Here is a 20,004-nt window from a genome sequence, read left to right on the forward strand (position 1 = left end):
TTGAGTTGTAGCCACCATCTCCTAGTGGAGTTAAAATTGCCCTTGTGAGAGATGATCCTGATGATAGGGGAAATAAAGGTTTGGGAAGAGCAAAGACGTCTTCTGCTCTAGTATGTCTCTGGCCTCCTTGGAGTTTGTGCGGTTCGATCTGCTCATACTGACATGGTCAGAGGAAGGAGGCTCTGTATCGATGGTGCATGAGACAGTGACAGTACCATCAGTGGTTGAGTGTTCATTGCTGGAACTGACGGATCTTGATGTTTTGGCTTGAACGGTACTGGTGGAACTGATGTCAATGGTACAGGATCCGGTACCAACACAGCCCTGGTTTTATGCGCTTTTCTGTCATAGCCCTGGGGCTTAGAAAGTCCTAAAGTCCTTAGGGGATGAATGAATTGGCTTGTTCGATTTAGGTAGAGTCATATCGATCACCTTCAAAGCAGACTTAGAGGGAGACCTATTCTTATGCTGGTTCCCTGCCTTCCTGACAAGACCCCGACTGAGGGTCTATGGGTATGGATTCCCTTGCACCAAAGTCAGAACATGTGGCAGTAGGGTTACTCTATGTCGATTGAGGCTGATGTAGGAGGGCGGATCCCTCGACCTGGGTCCAACTGTGGCCTGATGGCCTTTACGATGAGGTACTTTCGAAGCTGGAGTTCCCATGCCTCACAACTTTGGCTTGGCAGATGTCGCACCCAGCCTTCCTGACACATGTTGATGATTGTTGCTGACTGAAAAAGAATGACAACAGGACACAGTGTTTGAAGCCCAGAGTTCTGGGCACATAGTCCAGGAACCATAAAAGGCTACGGTGGGGAAGGGTCGCCATGGCAGGGAATCCATCTAACTAGAAAAACTCTGATAAACTATGTATTCCCTAAAACAGCTAAGATCTATGTAGGAATTGCACGAAAGGCAAACTCTGAAATATTGACAGATTGACGAATAATGATGTAGCAGCAGCTCTGGACACAGCCTGGGTTGGGACCTCCAATGTGGTGGTGAGAAGAAACTGGAGACGCAGTTGGTCCGCTCCACCCTTTATACCCTTGGCTGGAGTCACGAGGAGGCAAAGGGCGCATGCATGAACGAAGGACACTACTTCCAAGAATTCTCCGACTCTGGGCACATGGCGCACACGTGCACTCAGAGTGCAACACACCTAGGGACCAGCTCTCAAAGACGAAAAGCTCTTCACTAATGGAACAGGCGTCCTCATTCTCTCCTTGGTGCAATCGGATGTTTTACCTGATCTGTGAAACCCCACCCAGCTGGGATCCTGGTGCAGGAGAACACACCTCTCCCCTAGGGCAGGTAGGATACTTGGACTATCAGGCCCCATCATCCCGAGTCCCAAACATCCTCAGTGGAGGGCCCTTGAAAGCCCATGTAGGATACTTGAAGATTCAAGGCCTACCCCTCACTCAGGCCATCACTGTTGGCAGGGGGAGAGGGTTGTACCTGTGCAGAGGAGTTTAAACAGAGTCCCAGGTAATGCTGAATTGTATACACAGGCCCTATAATCTGGGAACCAGAGGTAGCTTGCATGCTGACAGAGTAACTATGGAAAAGACAGACAAAATACATTTATTCAAGTAATATCACTACCTGTGAAGACTGAAAATACGTTATTTTACATGAATATCAACACAGGAATCTCAGCTTTTACATGTAGAAATAATACGAGTGATAGACGTGCCAAGCAAAACCATCTCTGCTGAAACCATGCTGAGAACCTGTAGGCTGTCCAGCAAATGAGCAAAGGACATGTGATAAAAGGCCACACACCGGAACTCTTAGTATTCTAAAAAACTGTTACGAAGATATTAAGTATCTGCATTTGGTTTACGTCCAGTTTTGTGTTCTAGAGTTTGCCCATTTTACACATAATTTCAGTGAGTGTTACCATCAACACCTGCATGGGAAACATCACAAACTCAGATTCGCAGTCAAAATTCACTTCTGAGTAACATGCTTGTTTACAGCTAAGGCCTCTGAAAATCCCAGAGAGAATAATGACTGGATTTCATGGATTGGTCAAATTGGGAAGAAATTTCAGTTTGACAGATATGCTTTGCATGAGAACTCAGCCTGGGGAAATCCTGGCCCAGCACCAGGGTTACACATATTAGTAAGAAAGGGGAGATGATTTTGTCTTTTAAAAACTTTTCTTAAGTGTCTGATGTGATAAATGCTGTTCTGTTGGTTCAAGGATTCCTCCCCCTCCTTTCCTTTTAAGGCACATTTGTATAAATCTTTAATGCTAACAGTCAAAAAGTTACTACTTACATGAATTCCATGATGTGAGATTTCAAATATGAAAGCTTTCTATAGAAATTTTCCTGATCTTCATGTATTTGTAAGGCAAAACTATCAAGTGCAATATATTGAATCTTTGCATAGGTTGGGCAGTTAGAGGATTAAACAAATAACTGAAGGTTCAGATGTTTCAGCTGACAGGATGAAGGGGGCAGATTGTTGAGGGAACCCACAAGAATTCTGAAATTTTCCAAAGAGCCTAGGTAGAGTTTAGTTTCTACATTCCTCTGGCATCCAGGGAGAACTGGGGGCCGCACTCAAGACTCCTCTGAAAATCCCAGATCACATTTGGCCACTAATCAGTGCTGCTGCATGTGCATGGGTTTTGCTGAGAGAAAATTAACCCAGCATCTGGTAGGGGTCTAAGACACATGCTACTGCATCTTTGTCAGAATTAGGGGCTGACCAGCCAATACCTCAGTAACTTCGTAATGTAATTCCTAGCATGAGCACAATTACTCAAGAGAGCAGGTGTTTGTGGGCTAGCTCCTAGGTGCTGATCATACAATGGACTCCACACAGGCAATGATGCCAAGAAGCAGTTCTCCCTCACACTGACCAGAGTTGCACTTGTTTAACTAAAGGTGTGACTGTATACAGATTCGGTGCACCTTTGTGTGTGGACACGCTCACATGGGTTTGGCTTGTGTTGATAGATGTACAAGTATAAGCTAAACCAACAGAGCAAGTTCTGAACAGTTAAGAGTGCCCACGCTGGTTTCACTTTAACTTGTGTCAGCAGACAAGCCCTTACAAATCAGACTGAAGGACAAGCAACTCCCCAAACACCCCCTTCGGTTACAAGGGCTTCATCCATAGCCGGTGGCCAAAAAGCACATTTAAATAAAGTAGCTACTTTGCATGATAATTCAGCATCCCTCTCCTCCCCCAAACTTTAGATCGGCCCCTTCCTTCCTTATGTAAAACAAATGGGGCGTAGTCTCTACCTCCACTCTCCAAGGGTTAAACACAGCGAGATGCAGGAGTAAACCTCATAGGCTTGATCCACAGCTCTTGCTAAGCCTCCCACTGACTCCTAAGGCCCAGTTTGCACAAGTCATTTTGGTTAGAGCTGGCTAAAAAGTGGCAAAAAAAATTCACAAAACACTGCTGAGATGTTGGTGCGTTTAGGTGAAATGCTGAAAATTCTGACCTGCTCTCAATGTCATAATGCTGGAGGGATTTTCATAATGTCATAAAAACCAAAAGGCAAGGTATATACGCGGGTTCTGCCACCTTTCTGCATTTTAAAAATGCTGTGAAGAAGGAAGTGTGCACTCCTCAGTGGCTGCAGAAGTTACAAGAGAGTATTGATCTGGAACAATTTCCCACATCTTAGCTGACACACATTTAGTATGAGCTTCAGATAGCAAAATAAGCCTGATCTTTACTGTTGTGTTAGTATTAAAGCATTAAAGAGTTCAAAATATTTCATGGACAAATTTGTAAAGCAAACTTATACATGGCTCATACATAACAAAGCACATAAGAACCTGTCATTTTGGGGACAGAATTTCTAAGCCTTGTTTAACAATTATGCTATACACTAGTTTAACCAGGGTAGTAACATACAAATATGTTTAAAAAACCAAACCTCCTGCACAACATCATCTTAAAATACCACAAAACAAAAGGAACAGTGAATTCAAGTTTTATGTACAACATTAAAAAATGCATTTTGTTTTTGTGAAATTTATATAGTATTAAAATGGTGCGATAAGCTCTTACAAAAGTAAACCAATTTTGGTAAATTTTAATTAAAAAAAGACTAAAAATGTTCAGCCCATAATTACTACCAATTTGCCTTTTTTAAAAGAACAGAATGCATCTTACTGCTCTATAGCAAGAGACATCTTTCCATTCAGGTCACCTGGAGACAGCACTTCTTGCACCAATCACAGTATTTATATTGTCCTGGGAAGCTTCCACCCAGACTAAATGTCCTATCTGTGTGGAGCTCATTGGAAGATTGGGGCCCAAATTATAAAATCATAAATTCTGTAACTGTTACATTTTGTAAGATCAGTATTTCCAAAACTTGCTCTGCATACATTTTTTTTAAAAAAAAGGTTTGTTTTGCGTGATGTTAGACAAGAATAAGTGATACCATCTCCATTAAAAAAAAAAAAACGCAACAAAAAAATCTAATATAAAGTGTAAACTTGTACAATTTTAGCAGCATTTTCCAGTCCTTCATAAAGTAAAGAATTTAAAGCAGTGTTCTCATCTATCTAATTTAACATATGGAAGAAAAAATATGGGTAGCAATTGCCGATTCATCATTGCTTTGTGATCAATAACATCTGAATAAACCATTATGTGGGCAGCACTGCAGCAAATACATAATATTCAACATTTTCTGGTAATGTAAATATTTTTACAACTCTTATTTACAGATTCTAAACTTACAAAAATAATGTAGAGCTAGAAAGTTGTGTAAAGTCAAGTTTGGGATTAAAAAGTCTGACGCGTCCAGCAGACTTGGAACTTTGCATAGCTGAGCCTTTCTTGTTCATTCTGACTGTAGTAAAAACAGCAGATAGAAAATTCTCTGGATCAGATATCCCTGGTAACGTCAAAGTCTTCTCTTCTGCCTCACCAACATTACTTTAAGGTGAACCAACATCCACTGTGATTTCTGTATACAGAGGGTATTTAACAGTTTTCACTACCTTGTATGACAGTGTATTTAAGCCATCAGAATTCATTGTCTCCCTTGTCCGAGCAATTCTGTCAAACCTGTAAAAAGATGCAATATTGTAATATTAACATTGTGATGACCTGAAACTCCAAACAGAACACTGCACCCTCCCTCATGTGTTACAGCTTTATAGCCTCAAGGGCCACATGAAAGGATTAAAACAATCAAAGTGTTCAAAGTTAATCCTGCATTTGGGCATCCCAGCATGTTCCAACAGGGCTGCATGCAATAATCTTGTGAACACTGAGAAAGTAACTCGTGCATAAGGACTCGAGTGATCAGACCTCCACATTGTAAGGGGAAAGTGGGATCATTTGGAACTATCGGCCTTGAGAGCATCTCTAATTTGTCAAGAAGGTAAAGCAAGCTAGACACACCTCTGTGGGTTGGGCTCATTTTTGTGGTCTCTTGAATGGCGAATCATTCGACACTTCCCAATTGCAGCATCTGGGCGAGATATTCTCATGCCTTTAAAAACTAGCCTGTGAAAGTAAACATATTTAGAGGCTATTGTGATTCCTAGTAAGTGCCTGAGTATGCAGTTAAAACCACTTCTACCTAAAACGTAGTTGTATAAGATTTAGAAGAGCTGATTAATAGGGGCTGGCTGAAATTTTTCAGTTGCAACTTTTTTTTTTGGGGTGCCAAAAATGCAGATTCAGGTCAACCAAAACATTTCCCAAATTTGTGCCAATTTTGGCAAATTGTTTCAATCAGAAAAAAAAAGAAAAACAGTTCTGGGAATATCAACATGAATGACAAATAGTCACTGGGTGAGTGAGTGAGTGATATATATATATATATATATATATCCTAATGCCCGGTGGGTAGGGCACTCACCTGGCAGGGTCCCATCTCGCAGGGTATGAGAGTTCAGGCTCTAGCCCGAGCCTGGAGGTTTATGCAGCAGTGAAACAGCCCCGCAGCCTGAGCCCCGCGAACCTGAGTTGGCTGGCATGAGTCAGCCGTGGGTGTCTAGCTGCTGTGTAGACAGACCTTCCGATCACCTTTCCCAGACCCGAGAAGAGCCCTGTGTAAGCTCAAAAGCTTGTCTCTCTCTCCAGCAGAACCGGTCCAATAAAAGACATTACACTTCACCCTTCTTGTTTCACATTCAACATTTTGTTCAACCCAAAACAAGTTTTTCTGACTTCTCTGATTCACTGAAAATTCCAAAAATTGTTGGTTTTGGGTTGCCCCAAAACAATTTTTTAAAATTTTTTTTGGAACTGCCAGTGAGCTGGAAAAAATCAGTGATTTTCCCATCTCTGTTGATTACAAAAACTCTCGGATTCAATGGAAAGTTTCCTGAGTTAAAGCAATGGCCCAGGTCATTTACAAACATGCCATTTCCGATCATACTGAGGAGGTAATGCAATGACAAGGCAGAAAGGTTTGAATCAAGCTGCAGTACTGCCTGCTAGACGCAAACAGAAGTGGAATGTGCCGTGTGGGGTTAACGATACCATCTCTCTCCTTGCAGTGGAAAGTTAAATCGTGCTGTGTGCGCCTATAGAGTGTTCAGTGCCATTTTAGCAATCCCTGTAGCCACACTAGCCTTTAGCTCGGGCCGCCAATCGCTCTTCAATTCAAAACTGCCTTCTTAGCTTTCAAAACTACTCGCCGGCCGGATGGTGCCAACAGGGTCTCTGCAGAACCCGTCAGGTCTCACCCTCCGGCTTCACGTTTTGAACTCCCACACCTGGCTAACGCTTATGGGCGCAGTCCTGTAGGGTGCCAAGTGCTGTCACCTCCCACAAACTCCAGAGGGAGGTGGCGATACTCAGCATCCCACAGGATCCACCCCTCTCCATTTCTTCCCAACTCAACTGGCTCTCCATCACCTTCGCACAACAAACCACAGCTGTCTCGCTTGTCCGCCCCATGGGTACTATTCTGTATACTACATTCTAACAACAGGATAGTCCCCATTTTCCAAAACCCCATTGCCATCTCTACCGTGGCATCCTCCGAATCCTTTCCCAGAGACTAGAGCAAGACCACCAGCGGTGGGGCAGGACACCCTGCTGCTGGACGGCTCCTGCGGCTAAGCTGTCACGGGAGGGAGGGAATGGGGCCGTGACGCTGCAGAGGGCTCCCAGACGGTCCTGCCCTTTCAATTATCCGAGCTCCCAATTCCCCAAATAAAATCAGAGTTCCCCGTGGTATTCAGAGAATGGGGAGTGCATTGTGCGTGTTTGAAACTACAGCACAGGGGACTGGACTTGGTGACTTCTCAAGGTCCCTTCCTGCCCAACGTTTCCATGATTCTACCATTTCAGATGTTTCATCACTGCCTCCCTCTTTCTTGTATAATGTTACCTCGCTCTTCAGTAACAGTTTCCTGCCAGCCACAGATGTCAGAGCATTTTACAAAGGAAATATAATTTTCCTTTAAGTAGGAGACATCATGCAAAGTTGTTTGCTTTTTTTTTTTTTAAAACAGGTAAACGATAAAATTTACGGATGTCTCCGGAGACAACCAACATTCTGTGAAGTTGTTTCATAAACTCAGGGGAAGTACAAAAGCCTATTACAAGGCCAAGGGGCAGAGAAACATTTCAGACTAAACAGGTTAGTAAAACCTTCCACATGTGACCTGAAAAATCAAAACACTGGTGAATTCCAAAAATCTACTGGTCTGCTCTCCGTGTAGAAAAAATAAGCACAAGCTGAACTGTGCAAATACCTCCCGGTGCTGTTTTTCACGGTACTTTATGCTCATTCCTGGAATGTTTCGGGTTCTACTACTTTACACTTTAATATTTACAGCTACGTAGGCTTTGCTGACAGACACCTTTCTCCGCCTACTGGACCTGCAAGATTCCAGACAGGGCTGAGTTTCAGATCGAGTGCGTTCCCGGCGTGCAGGTGAGGTTTCTCACTTCTCCCACATGCCGAGAACTTGCCACAGGCTGCTGAACCACAGACTCCTGCCCTGCTAGTGCCCCAAGCTCCTTCCTCTCCACCCCCGTGGAGCTCTAGAGAGTTTCCTGAGCGAGTGATTTTGGGACTGGATCCAGGTCCCTCTCTGCAGGTTTGCAGGAAAGCCTGACCTTCCCAGCTCCGTTATCCCCAGAGCTGGGTAGGAATCACCTCATAGTAAGCGAGGAGAAAACAGATTCTGGAAGACAGAAGGAATCTTGCTGCTGCCGCTGCAACCACGTCCCTGACCTGCAGTGAACCCTGGCATCTGTCAGTCCTCCTACCGAGATCAGCATCACCAAGAACCCGATCAGAGAGTTCACACAGCACACCCTCTGCCCCTGGGCGCTGGCTGCTCCTCCCTGCCTCTGCTCACTTCGACTGGGAGCCAGTGCAAACAGAGAGCAGGGCACCCTGAGCTCCAGGGCCTGCCTTAGCTGCCGGCCCACACAGCACCAGGCTGGAGCCCTGCATCTGCATCAGCTGGAACGTGACAGCTGCGTGAAGGCAGCTCCAGCTCACCATCTCCTCTTCGCTGTGCAATCAGAACCCTGCGTCAAGAGGCAAGAATCCATCACCCCCATCGCAATCGCCATCTCCCACTTCCCTACAAGGCTGTGCTGCAGGGTCAGAGATGGGCGGCCAGTCCCAACTGAAACACAAACGCCTGTGGTAGCCAGAAAAGCCAGCCTTGGCCGGCAGTGAGCTCCGTGCAGCCCTGCAACCCGCCCTGACCCTACAACATGGGAGCAGGAGTGGACGGACGCTCCTGTGACGCTATCTGGATTAGGAACGACCACTTATAATAATATTACCGATGCCAAATGTTACAGAATTGCAGTCAATATTGCATAGGATGGGCCATGCAAGGGACTGATGGAAAAGTCATGGTTTGCAAAGATTGAGAAGCACGTTTAAATCTATGTATTGGTTTTGTATGGTAAGTTCTAAATATGTCTGGTATACAGCAGAACCTCAAAGATACAACCACCAGCGTTACACACCGACCAGTCAACCGAACACCACGTGGAACCGGAAGTAAGCAATCAGGCAGCAGCGGGAGGGGGAAAGAAAACAAATACTGTGTCTGTATTGCATCTTAAAAGGTGAGAGAAGAAGGAGAGAGCTAGCATGCAGGGCTGCAGACACAGCACAGGCTACGGCCACCTGCTTTAAGCGTTGCTCAAGGGAGCCGAGAGCACCCATTAGCCACACACCGACAGGGAGCGCAGCGCTGAGGGCCCGGGCTAGAAGCGGCTTCTAGCCGCACAGCGACAGCTGGCAGAACATCTGGCCTGGCACGTCCCAGTCTGGGGCCTTTACCTGTTATAAATGTCGTCATCTTCGCCCCCCCAGCCCCAGTAGTTATTAGGAAACCCGTTGATCTTTTCGAATTGCTCCTTGCTTAGAGCGGACACGCCTCCGAAGTACTGATTGTACGGTAACCTGCAATGAGGAAAAGAGCTTTGTTACTGCAACAGCCAGGACTGGATGGTGCCCCCAGACAGCCCTGAGCAAAGGGGGGGGGGGTGTACACTGCACCCCTCGACCTACTCCCCCAGGCACTGTGACTCAGAGACAATTCCTTCCCAGCTTCCGCCTGCTCTCCTGGGACAGGGCTGGGGACCAACAGCAAGTCACAATCCCACCCCTAGCCCTCGCTCTACCACCCTGGCCAGTGAGTCAGGGGCGTAGGGGAGCCAAGGCCCCACCCATTCCTCTGCTCTAGGAGACAGTCAATGGCTGAGCAGCCTGGCTCGCTCCCGTGCGTCTGGAGAAAAGATGCAAGTGCCCACACAGGATGCACAGGCACCGCACAGCTTAGCAACGTCCTCTAGGACTCAGAGGCAGGGCTTCAAAGGGTCTCGTTACAAACAGGTTTAGAGCAGGTTTTCGAGTGCAGTGTTTAAAAACAAGCTTCTGCCCATTTCCTGCCACTGTCTGCTAAAAGGCAGGGTGAATTAGCTGGAGAGGACGGGCCGGGGCGGGGCATATCACTGGAATAACGAGCGGGGCTTTGGGGACATGGGGGTGCCTGTCCCTGCAATGATTAGCAGGGTAGGGGTGTTGGTACATTAGGTGGAGCATGGACACATTGAGCATGTCTCTTCTGGTGCTGCCTTCCCTGATCACTCACCCACCATAACCACGACACTCAGCCCACACGCTAATGGCTGAATACCACCACGCAGCAATTTCCAGGTGTCAATATCCATGATGTTTCCCCCTCTCGTACAGGTCATAAGGAATAAGCAGATGATATGGCCAAAAAAGTCATACACATCTTTGTGCCCAAGAACAGGCACGGTGCCCGCCGGTCTGCAAGGGACTCTCTCCTCACAGCACAGAGTGCTACTGGGATTTTCCAACATCTCCGGGGTAGCCGTTCTGGAAAACCAACTTGCCCAGAAATTCTGACAAACTCGGCTGACACAGTGCTGAACACACAGGGCCAAATTCACCCGTGACTTAGGTAGGAGCAACCCCGTTGCCTTGAAAGGAGGCTGAATGGAGTTTACCCGTAACGTTAGTTCTTAAAAAGGATTCCGGATAAGATCAGCTGCTCCTGGGCGAGTATAAAAAAAATCTGAAAAAAAATCAGCTTCTATTTTTTTCCTACTCCTGCGACTTTGATATTTGAAAAACAGTTACCTAATCTTTCCCACAGACAAACCGTTTGTTCCACCTGATTTTTCCAGGCCTTGGAGATGTTGTCACGCTGCCATAGGCATGGAAGGCTACAATACAGAGGAGTAACAAAAAAGAGTCCATGGAAAAGAGCTCTCACCGAAATCCAAATTTATCCATCGACACAGAGAGGTGCCGTGGCTGGCTGTAACACTTGTAGATGTTCCTGTCGTCCATTGGAATTAGGTCTACGTCACTAAATACAAAGCAATCATAGTCATACTCTTTCAAAGCTTCTTCGAAGCCTATGTTCAGAAGTTTAGCACGATTAAATGTTTCTTCTCCATCCTAATTTAAAACAAATAAAAACAATTAAGCACCTTAAAGAGATTAGTATACATTGTCCATTTCTTACCTGTTACCAGCTGTCACACTGGACCTGCACAGCCACCAACACACGTCACAGCAAGAAAGTCCCCTTGAGCCCCCATAGCATGATTGATGGAAGATGGCTAGCACTACAACCCACCTAAGAGCTTAACACCGACACCCAAAGACTCCTTTGCCCAAACGCTGTACTTTCTGGGCAACTGAATCTATGCACAGCACTTCACAGACATATGGGGAAGCTGAAATGGTAGATAAAAGAATAGCCAGAGTTGGACAACACTCCATTTGTCCTGCCGGTTACTGCCATGAGAGATTGTAGGAGCACAGGTCACCTGCACTTTACTCTCTCTACCACACAGGTGAACCCCAGCAAACTTGTGTGGGCATCAGAGGGAAGGTGATCCCTGGAATCTCCCTAGCTCTGCACCAGGCACTGCCTTCATGTACTGAATCTGACCCCGTACAGGCATCTTGGGGTATCTCAGATCAAACAAGTGAGCTTCCTTTCTCACGTTCAGATCATAATAAAAATTCTCCTCAGACAAGGCATTTGGGCAGAATCTCAGAAGCGTTCCTTTTTGCTTTGGGTGGGAGGAAAGCTCGGGAAAAGGCTGGCGCTCTAGGAAGTGCATGAAAGAACAACCAGTTCTCTCCACAGAGAAGGCAGCCGCAAGGAACGGGAGAGCGTGAAGACACTGGGGACCTGGGTTCTCTTTTGGCTCTGCCCCCTGGGTCCCTGGACGCATTACTAACACCAACCCAACAAAGCACGCATTCATTAGCTACCTTTGAGCACACACACGTGCTTAACCAGAGTCAGGCACGTGGTTTGCTGGAGAGGGATGGGATAAGTCACTTGCTTAAAGCGTAAGCACATTCCTAAATGCTTTGCTGAACTGGGACCTGAGTCCTTGTCTACACGAGGAGCATTTGACCAGTACAGAAATACGGTATACTGTCCAGGCCAAGAACCCCTAATGCAGAGGTGGTTATCCCGGCAAAGCTACTTCCCCGGCAGCTACAGACCTGGCCTTAGCAAGCGCACCCTATCGAGGGGACGGGCGTTGTATCTCCTATCAGGGGCATCGTGAGAAGAACGCCATCAGCGCCTGGCACTATGGCCATCAGCACCTGGGAAAAGCCTGTACACAACTCCTTCAGTTGAGATCGAAGCATGGACAACATCTGGCCCGATCAGCCAGCTGGGGAGGGAGGCTCTGGACCAGCCCCACATCTTACCACCATCCATCTAAGAGTCTGGGGAGACAACTGCGTGGCTACACACACAGGGCATCGCTTCCAAAAGTACAAACGTGATTCGGCTCCCAAGTCACTTAGGCGCTTTGGAAGCTATTACACACCATTCTTACACACCACCTGTGTGAGGCTAAGGTTTGTTGTTCCTTATAAAGGGCCTAATCCTGCATCACTGGCTTGGAGTCCAAAATCTGTAAGGGAAACAGGCAGAACGAGCAATGGCTGGCACAGGGTGAGAAGACGACTGAAGGTTTTGCCATTCTGGAAAGAGCCTTGGACCCCTTCGAATACTATTGCTCAAGGAGGTCCAGAAGGTGGCCACATCCCAGCTCCTTCTCCCTGGGCTCTAGAGAATTCCCCTGTGGAGTGTGCTGGCCTAATTGACTTTAATGGGAGAAGTTGCCATCGACTTCAGTGAGGAACCAAGTCAAGCTAAGCCAACGGGAGGTCCCCTTAACCTGAAACACAAGCTGCTGCCCAGCAGGGTTCTACTGACTTCACTAAATTCATTTTTAAACCGGGGGAGTTAAATCTGTGCCATTGTCTCATGACGACAAAGGCCTACCAGGAAGATCCCAACCATGCAAAAATGGGTTCTGCAGATCCTTGGGCAACAGAAAGTGAACAGAGCTTGGATGATGGGACGGGGAAGACGAGTAGAGAAATGCACTTGCTGGTGCATCACAAAGCAACGAGATACTTCTGTAATCTGAGTTAGGGATTGAAACCGAAGCTGCTACAAGCAGGAAAGGGCATCCAAACAAATGGAAGGACTGGGCGCTAGCCACGGACGCAGACATCTCCTGTCTGGCAGGGTGAGAGGCAGACGCCAGTTCAGAGGCTGTGTGTCTGCAATAAGGCTGCCACTCCTGTGCGGTGGAAGTTGTTGCTTAGGATCCCCGCAGGAAGTTGTTGCTTAGGATCCCCGCAGGATAAAATGCCTACAAACCACTCCCTCCACCCCCACTCGCAGCCCCAAAGAACATTTTCAGAAGAGAAGCAAACTAGGATAGAAACTGCGGAGAGCATCTCTGTGGCCCGCGATACATTACTGCTTAGCACTGCTCAAGCGGTGTGTGACGGTTATGTCTGTAGATGGAGAGCTCTGCTTTTCCTGCACTTTCCTCACTGCTCCAGTCACAAACTAGGTTATGATTCCTAAGCCTCTATTTTTGGGGGCGACTCAAACCATCAACCTCCAACTTCCAGTGCTTCCCACATGGCAGTCCAGTTCAAGAGGCCTTTCGAGTTAGATTTAGGACCCTCCTCAACTCGGGGGGGTTTAAGTCATTCTCCAGAATAAGGGCTTAGGACACAAAATGTTGATTGAACTAAAAACAGAACTGGCTGCCTGGCGGGGCCGCAGGAATTCTCACCCAGGTCAAACCACCCCTCACCACCACAAGCGAAAAGGGGCGTCCGCTCAGCTGGCCTAGCGCATCCAGGCCAGTGATGCCCGTGGAGTCTGATGAAGAAATCCTTTTGTGGTGCGCCCTCTATGCTTTACGCCTAGACTCGCTCTTGGGGTCGATTCAGGAGAGCCGGATTGGCACATGGTACTGGGTCCTCCTCGTTTCCAGCGGCTAAAATCTACCCAGCCCGTTCCTGCTGTCCTTGTCACAGGGACATGGTACGACTGCGAATGGGAGGGGGGCTGCGTGAGCATTAAAGGGAGAGGAAGCAGTTCCCAAGCCCTCTGTGGAGATGTGATCCCTGCTTTGGTAAAGCTTCTGGACCCCTGTCCCAACAAGAACATGGCGAGGGCTTAGAGCTGCAATCAGAACAGAAAGGAATGCACCGAGGTTGTTTGTTGGTTGGTCTGTTGTTAAAAAGGGCCATGTGCTTCTCAACCGGTGACAATTCAGAAGCACTGGCAGGGCTGGAGTAACTGAGATTTAAATTTCCCAGTATCCCACTGAAGGTTTTAGCCTCGTACTAATCCCAAGGCTTTCAAAAGGAAAAAGACAAAAGCAGGAAACTTGCTGTGGTTTGTACTCTCTCTTCTGATTTATTTTTGTGGGGGTTGGTGGGAGCAGGCTTGATAAAGCAGAATAAAAATAAAAAAAGGCCAGATTTTAATACCCTTTCTGTGGTTAGTACCACCTCACGCTAGCGTTCTCTCAGTGCAGCCATTTACTGTAAGGAAGGCCATCGGAGCCGGGCCCTGAATCTGTACTAAATGAATTAACAACATCCTTTTCCTCTTGCAAAAGCACCACACCCTGGGCTCAGGCAGATGTTACAGGGTACTAGCTTCCAGTCTCACTATGTTTGGAACGTGTCTGCGTGCAGGGCGCCGGCAGCCCCGCTGAGACCTAGCTTGCAGTTACAGCAGACTCAGTTACCTCTGCTGTTGAAGCAGGAGGCAAACAGATGGCATTCTTGCGAACAGGACTATTTTTGCTGATTTCTTTGCCTGTCCTCTGGTTATGCAAACCAAGTCCGGTCCAAAGGACGATACGTTCTGCGCAGGTGTTCGCGCCCATTACTCAGGCAAACCTCAAGGGGAGTGTCTTTTGCCGCATCGTTAACTTCCAAAGCTCCACACGTGCCCCCCCTGCATGCTCTAGGACGGACACAGCAGGCCAGAAGGGAGATCTTTCACTCTCGGGACCAAGTGCATTAGGCTATCACAACCACTGATGCTCTACCCTTAATGCGCAGACCACTCACAAAGGAGGGGTGGTGGGCTCTCACCAGGAAGGAGCAAGTGTTGACAGACCCTTCCCTCCACTCACCCCGGGGCCCCGTGGATGTCCAGGGAATACCTTCACTTTCTCTGTCACTTCAGGAAGGAGAGCATCCTGTAATTAAGGCGGGCAATTCTGCCGCCCCGTCACAGCAGGAGGAAGGAAAGGAGCCCCAGAGAAGGCCTCTTCCCTGCTTGGCGGCAGGCTGGAAGCCTGTCTGGCTCAGAGAGGAGAGCGCGGCCAGACTGGACTCAGACTGCTCTGCTGGACACACTGCAGTGACCCCACTCTGAAAGCACCTGGGTGGGCCACGGGCAGGGAGGCCAGCTTCTGGCTCACAGGCTCTGAAGGCTGCCACTGACTGGCGGGCTGCGGGAGCCTTTGAAAGCAAGCAATAGAAGGCTTCATTTGTTTAGAAAACCCTCTTCGAAGGCAGGAAATACTGGCTGCCGGGAATACTGTCCAGGAACTGGGAAGGACAGTGAGAGCATTCAGAGCGATCAGACACCGGGGAAGGAATCAGCAATCCTCTGGGGGAAGCGAATGAGCTTTACTTGCCCTCTTCAGCCTCTGGTGCCCGCTGAGATCACAGCAAGCACGACATGCACTCCCACGGCCAAGTTTCTGCACCACACCTCAGGTTCACCTGCACTGCACACGACACCCAGGCTCTGACTCAGTTTTGAGCCCAGCCCGCCCCTTCCATCCACACACAAATCAGTCTGACTCGGGTCAGCAAGCTCTCAGGACCCCAGTCCTAGAACCCTGCTGGGGGAGGGAGGGGATGAAAGGGGTGTCAGAGCCCGAGTACCCCTGTGATTTGAGTTCAAGCCCTGTCCTTTGGCAGTGTGGACGCAGCTCAAGCTGCAGACCTGAGTCAGAAGGTCTGTGTGGCGCAGTTCGGATGTGCAAGCACAGCTGAGAGGCCTGGGTCTTGCAACTGCACACCCAGGTCTACAGTGCAGTGGCGTTGCTCAAGCACGGGCTGGGAAACAGGAGCCCGGAGTTGACAATGCAGTGTAGACACACCCTAGAGCTCTGAGCAGCACCTGTGGGACAGGGTAAGGCGAGGGCACTGGGCTTACTGCGGGGGTGATGTGTTAAACGTTAACACTGGGGTTTTCAGAGACATCTAGGGGACTTCGACATCCAACTCCCAATGACCTTCAGAGGGATTTGGAGATCTAACCCCCTCGGGTGCCTCTGGAAATCCCAGCCTACCATCTCAGCTGGCCACACAGGAGCACCTGACAGGTTCCACAGCCCCCCAGGCTGCAGTTCACCCCACACACAAAGGGACAAGTGGAAGCCTCCCAAGGCATTTTAAACCCAGCTACACCGGGTTTGGAGCCAGGTTGCAGAGTGGGCTGGGAACGCTAACGGACACGGGCACCCCCCGCTTCCTTCTCGTAGCTCCAAGCCCAATGTTGGCACGGGGAGCACAGGGTTCTCTCGGCCTGAACACCAAAGCAGGGTCATCGAGGCCAGGTTACCGCTGCTTGTGTTGAGGGTGCTTCTTCACTAGCAGAGCGAGGCTGCATCCCCCTCCTCCAGTGCATTCCTGCCACCCCAGGGGAGGAGCCCATGGACCGGCGCTGCAGCACTGGCCTGTCGAACGGCATGTCAGACAGCCCTGTGACAGACCTGCTCGTGTGTACGTGTCTGTGGGATCAAGGCCTTAACGCTCAGGTGTCTAACTCCCCAATGACATAAGAACGGCCATGCTGGGTCAGCCCAATGATCCACCTAGCCCAGTGTCCTGTCTTCCGGCAGGGGCCAGTGTCAGGTGCTTCAGAAGGAATGAACAAACCAGGCAATCATCGAGTGATCCATCCCCTGTCGTCCACTTCCAGCTTCTGGCAAACAGAGGCTAGGGACACCCCGAGCATGGACTAGCATCCCTGCCCATCCTGGCTAATAGCCATTAATGGACCTATCCTCCATGAACTTATCTAGTTCTTTTTTGAACCCTGATATAGTTTTGGTCTTCACCACATCCCCTGGCAATGAGTTCCACAGGCTGACTGTGCACTGGGTGAAGAAGAACTTCCTTATGTTTGTTTTAAACCTGCTGCCTATTCATTTCATTGGGTGACCCCTTGTTCTTGTGGTATGTGAAGGAGTAAATAACACTTCCTTATTCACTTTCTCCACACCAGTCATGATTTTATAGACCTCTGTCATATCTTGGTCATCTCTTTTCCAAGCTGAGAAGTCCCTGTCTTTTTAATCTCTCCTCATATGGAAGCTGTTTTAGATCCCTGATCATTTTTGTTGCCCTTCTCTGTACCTTTTCCAATTCCCGTCTATCTTTTTTTGAGATGGGGCAATCAGATCCGCACTCAGTATTCAAGGTACGGGTGTACCATGGATTTACATAGTGGCATTATGATATTTTCTGTCATCTTCTCTATCCCTTTCCTCATGGTTCCTAATGTAGCTTTTTTGACTGCCGCTTTTCAGAGAACTATCCACACTGATGCCACGACAAGCCTTTGAAAGCCCCAGCCTAAATCTACATGTTTGATTACTTGTCAGAGACTATTGCTGTATCCAACATGTTTCTAGTCCAGATCGTACGTTATTCACTAGGAATACTCTCTCTCTAGCCGCTGGTGCCATCCAGCCAGCAGACGCCACAACACTGCTGCGGGGAGTAAAATTATTCCTTTATGGAAAACAAACACAGGGAACAGAGTGCGGAGCAGAAATGTCACTTATTTGACTAGCAGCTGGAGATACGTGCTGCATACGGAGCACGCCATTGGCAGAGTGCAGGGACTGGAAAGCCACGGGCACTCATAACCCACAGCCATCAGCTGCTTTACAATGGGAGAGGAGAAGATAAGCTAGTTAAACTGGAATAACCAGCTGTCCTGGGTGCCTTGCGCCACTGCCTTCCAGCCCCCATTCAGTGACACTGCCCCCAGCAACAGGTCATAGCTGCTCTGAGCAGCCTCCTTGACAGAGAGCCACTTCCTTATTTTTCTTCTTGGTACACGCAGGAGATAATAGAAAGCTCCTTTTCACAACAGCATCTGCCTCAGCTGTACGCTAACCCACAAGCAGAATGACCCAGCAGACTGGCAAACAGACACTGGGCAGCACTTCTTTATATTCTTTCTAAAACACAGCACAGCGGCTCCATCCCGCCCTGTGAAAGAACATGTAAAAACACAACACCCACACACTCGCACCATCAGATACCACAAAATGTACTACATATGCAGTCACAGGACACATCCAGGGCCAGTGGAAAATGGCTGGAAAAACAACTGAAATTTGCAGGGAATTTTTTGTAATTCCCCATCCCGCATCTCTACCCACTTCAGAAACAGAATGTGCTACTCACAACCACAGCTGCAGAGAGATACCTTTTGTAAGCACGTATCTGTGGGGGCATGTGTGAGATCAGGAAAACAGCAGCAAGGGCACACAGTCAGCAGTGAGCAGCCCAGCGGCCAAGGTAAGGGAGGGATCTGGCAGGGAAAGGCTGGGGCAGTGGCTGAATTGCCAACCTGGGACTCAGGAGTCCCAGATTCAATTCCCTGCTTTGCCACAGACTCCCTGTGTGACCTTGGGCATGTTCCTCGTCTCTGACATGGGGATAACAGCATGGCCCTGCCTCAGAGGGGCACAGACTGTGAGAAGCCAAGCAGCGTGGCAGGAGAACTACATATGGAACAAGCAAGCAGAGCTCCCATCCTGGAAACAGTGACTGAGGAGACATCTAATACTGGAGCCAAACTTGTCATGGGAGTTTTACCTGGGAAGAATTTGCCCCGATGTTTCTAAAGATACCTCGCCCTACAGAGCGTGGGCACCAGAGGAGGACAGGGGTTACAGGGAACGGCTGGTCATCTCACCCATGGGCCTCACGCACACTGCTGGTCTGGTGCATTCTGCAACTCTGGGAGTGGCCGTCCCGTGATGCCCAGCGCTTTCCACACCACAGGAGCTTTCTAAAGATGAGGCGCTGCATTGTGGGATGTAGTTTGAAGGACCAGCTGAGCTGGTGAGGCAGCAACGCGTTTGGCTTCCATTGTTGACTGGGCTGGGTCGAGCAGATCTGACCTGAAAACCTCATCTCAGGTGTCACAACACGTCATGACCAGTGCTTGTAGATTACATGGCATGACTTGTGTGTAGATGCAAAACATTAGACTGGTTTTGCAAGCTCCAGCTGTTTTAACCCACTGTCAGGTTGTAACATCTTTTTGTCTCTCATAGCCACGGCACAGCTAAAGGTTTATTTCTTAGATTACCCATTTTCCTGGAGGTTGGCTTCATTGAGGGGAACGGACAAAGATCAGGTTCACAAACACGTTAACAGTGTTTGTTCCACTGAAGATAGGTTACTGCCTCATGAACTGGGGCGGGCAGAAATGTCTCCATTTACATGGGGAAGAGTTTCAAAAAAGACTAGATTTTAAAAAACAACAGACCATAAAATTGCTGCTCTGTGTTCCCTCCTCCCACCCCCCGCTCGAGTTTTCCACTGGCTCTGGTTATATCCCAGACACTTTACAAACATGGTTTTCCTGACTTCAGTCCAGCATTAAACTGGTGCATTTCAGACAGCCAGGAATTGAAGGGTGAAGATGCAATGGATTCATGCCTGAATTGCATTGCACTGAAAGGAAGAAGTTTGACATTACCAGCGCAGCAGCAGTAAGGGTCAGCGCTCCTGTTTCTTTCTATGAGATGTAGGGTACAGAAGAGCACGTAGGTGGAGTGCAAGAATCAGATCACACAGTAATTTTCCTTGCTTCAGTGACAGCTTTGCTATAGACACGATTAACAAGTAAAGGTAAAATTTCCCAACTAGAAGGAAAAAAAAAAAGGAAGGATGGATGCAAAGGGAAGGACAGACAAGAAAAAGAGAAAGGCAATTGTCAAGACAGCAGAGAAATAAGAACGTTTTCCTCCTCTTCTTCTGTCAGAACACCCACATTTCTGTGACCACCCCCCTGCAGCCTTCCTCTTGGGGAGTGGCTGGCTGGCTTAGCGCCACTCACTGACAATTCTCTACGTAACGGACAGAACCCTTCAGAGGTGTGCAGAACACGTCTACACACTGCCGTGGTTAAC

General features: G+C 48.3%; 1 protein-coding gene across 1 annotated transcript in view; it reads right to left on the reverse strand.

Moving 5' to 3' along the window:
* Window positions 1-1,572: 1,572 nt before the first annotated feature.
* Window positions 1,573-20,004, reverse strand: part of B4GALT1 (beta-1,4-galactosyltransferase 1) — a 46,682-nt gene continuing 28,250 nt past the window's right edge. Inside the window, exons 3-6 of the mRNA XM_067553323.1 lie at window positions 10,737-10,924; window positions 9,272-9,394; window positions 5,401-5,505; window positions 1,573-5,061 (exon numbers count right to left, since the gene is read on the reverse strand). Coding sequence (XP_067409424.1) covers window positions 4,932-5,061; window positions 5,401-5,505; window positions 9,272-9,394; window positions 10,737-10,924 — 546 coding nt within the window. The 3' untranslated portion in view covers window positions 1,573-4,931. The remainder of the gene's footprint in view (window positions 5,062-5,400; window positions 5,506-9,271; window positions 9,395-10,736; window positions 10,925-20,004) is intronic.

Source organism: Emydura macquarii, unplaced genomic scaffold (assembly GCF_026122565.2).
Source record: "Emydura macquarii macquarii isolate MOO-44397 ecotype Brisbane River unplaced genomic scaffold, CSIRO-AGI_Emac_v2 contig_1451, whole genome shotgun sequence".
Taxonomy (NCBI): Eukaryota; Metazoa; Chordata; order Testudines; family Chelidae; genus Emydura; species Emydura macquarii.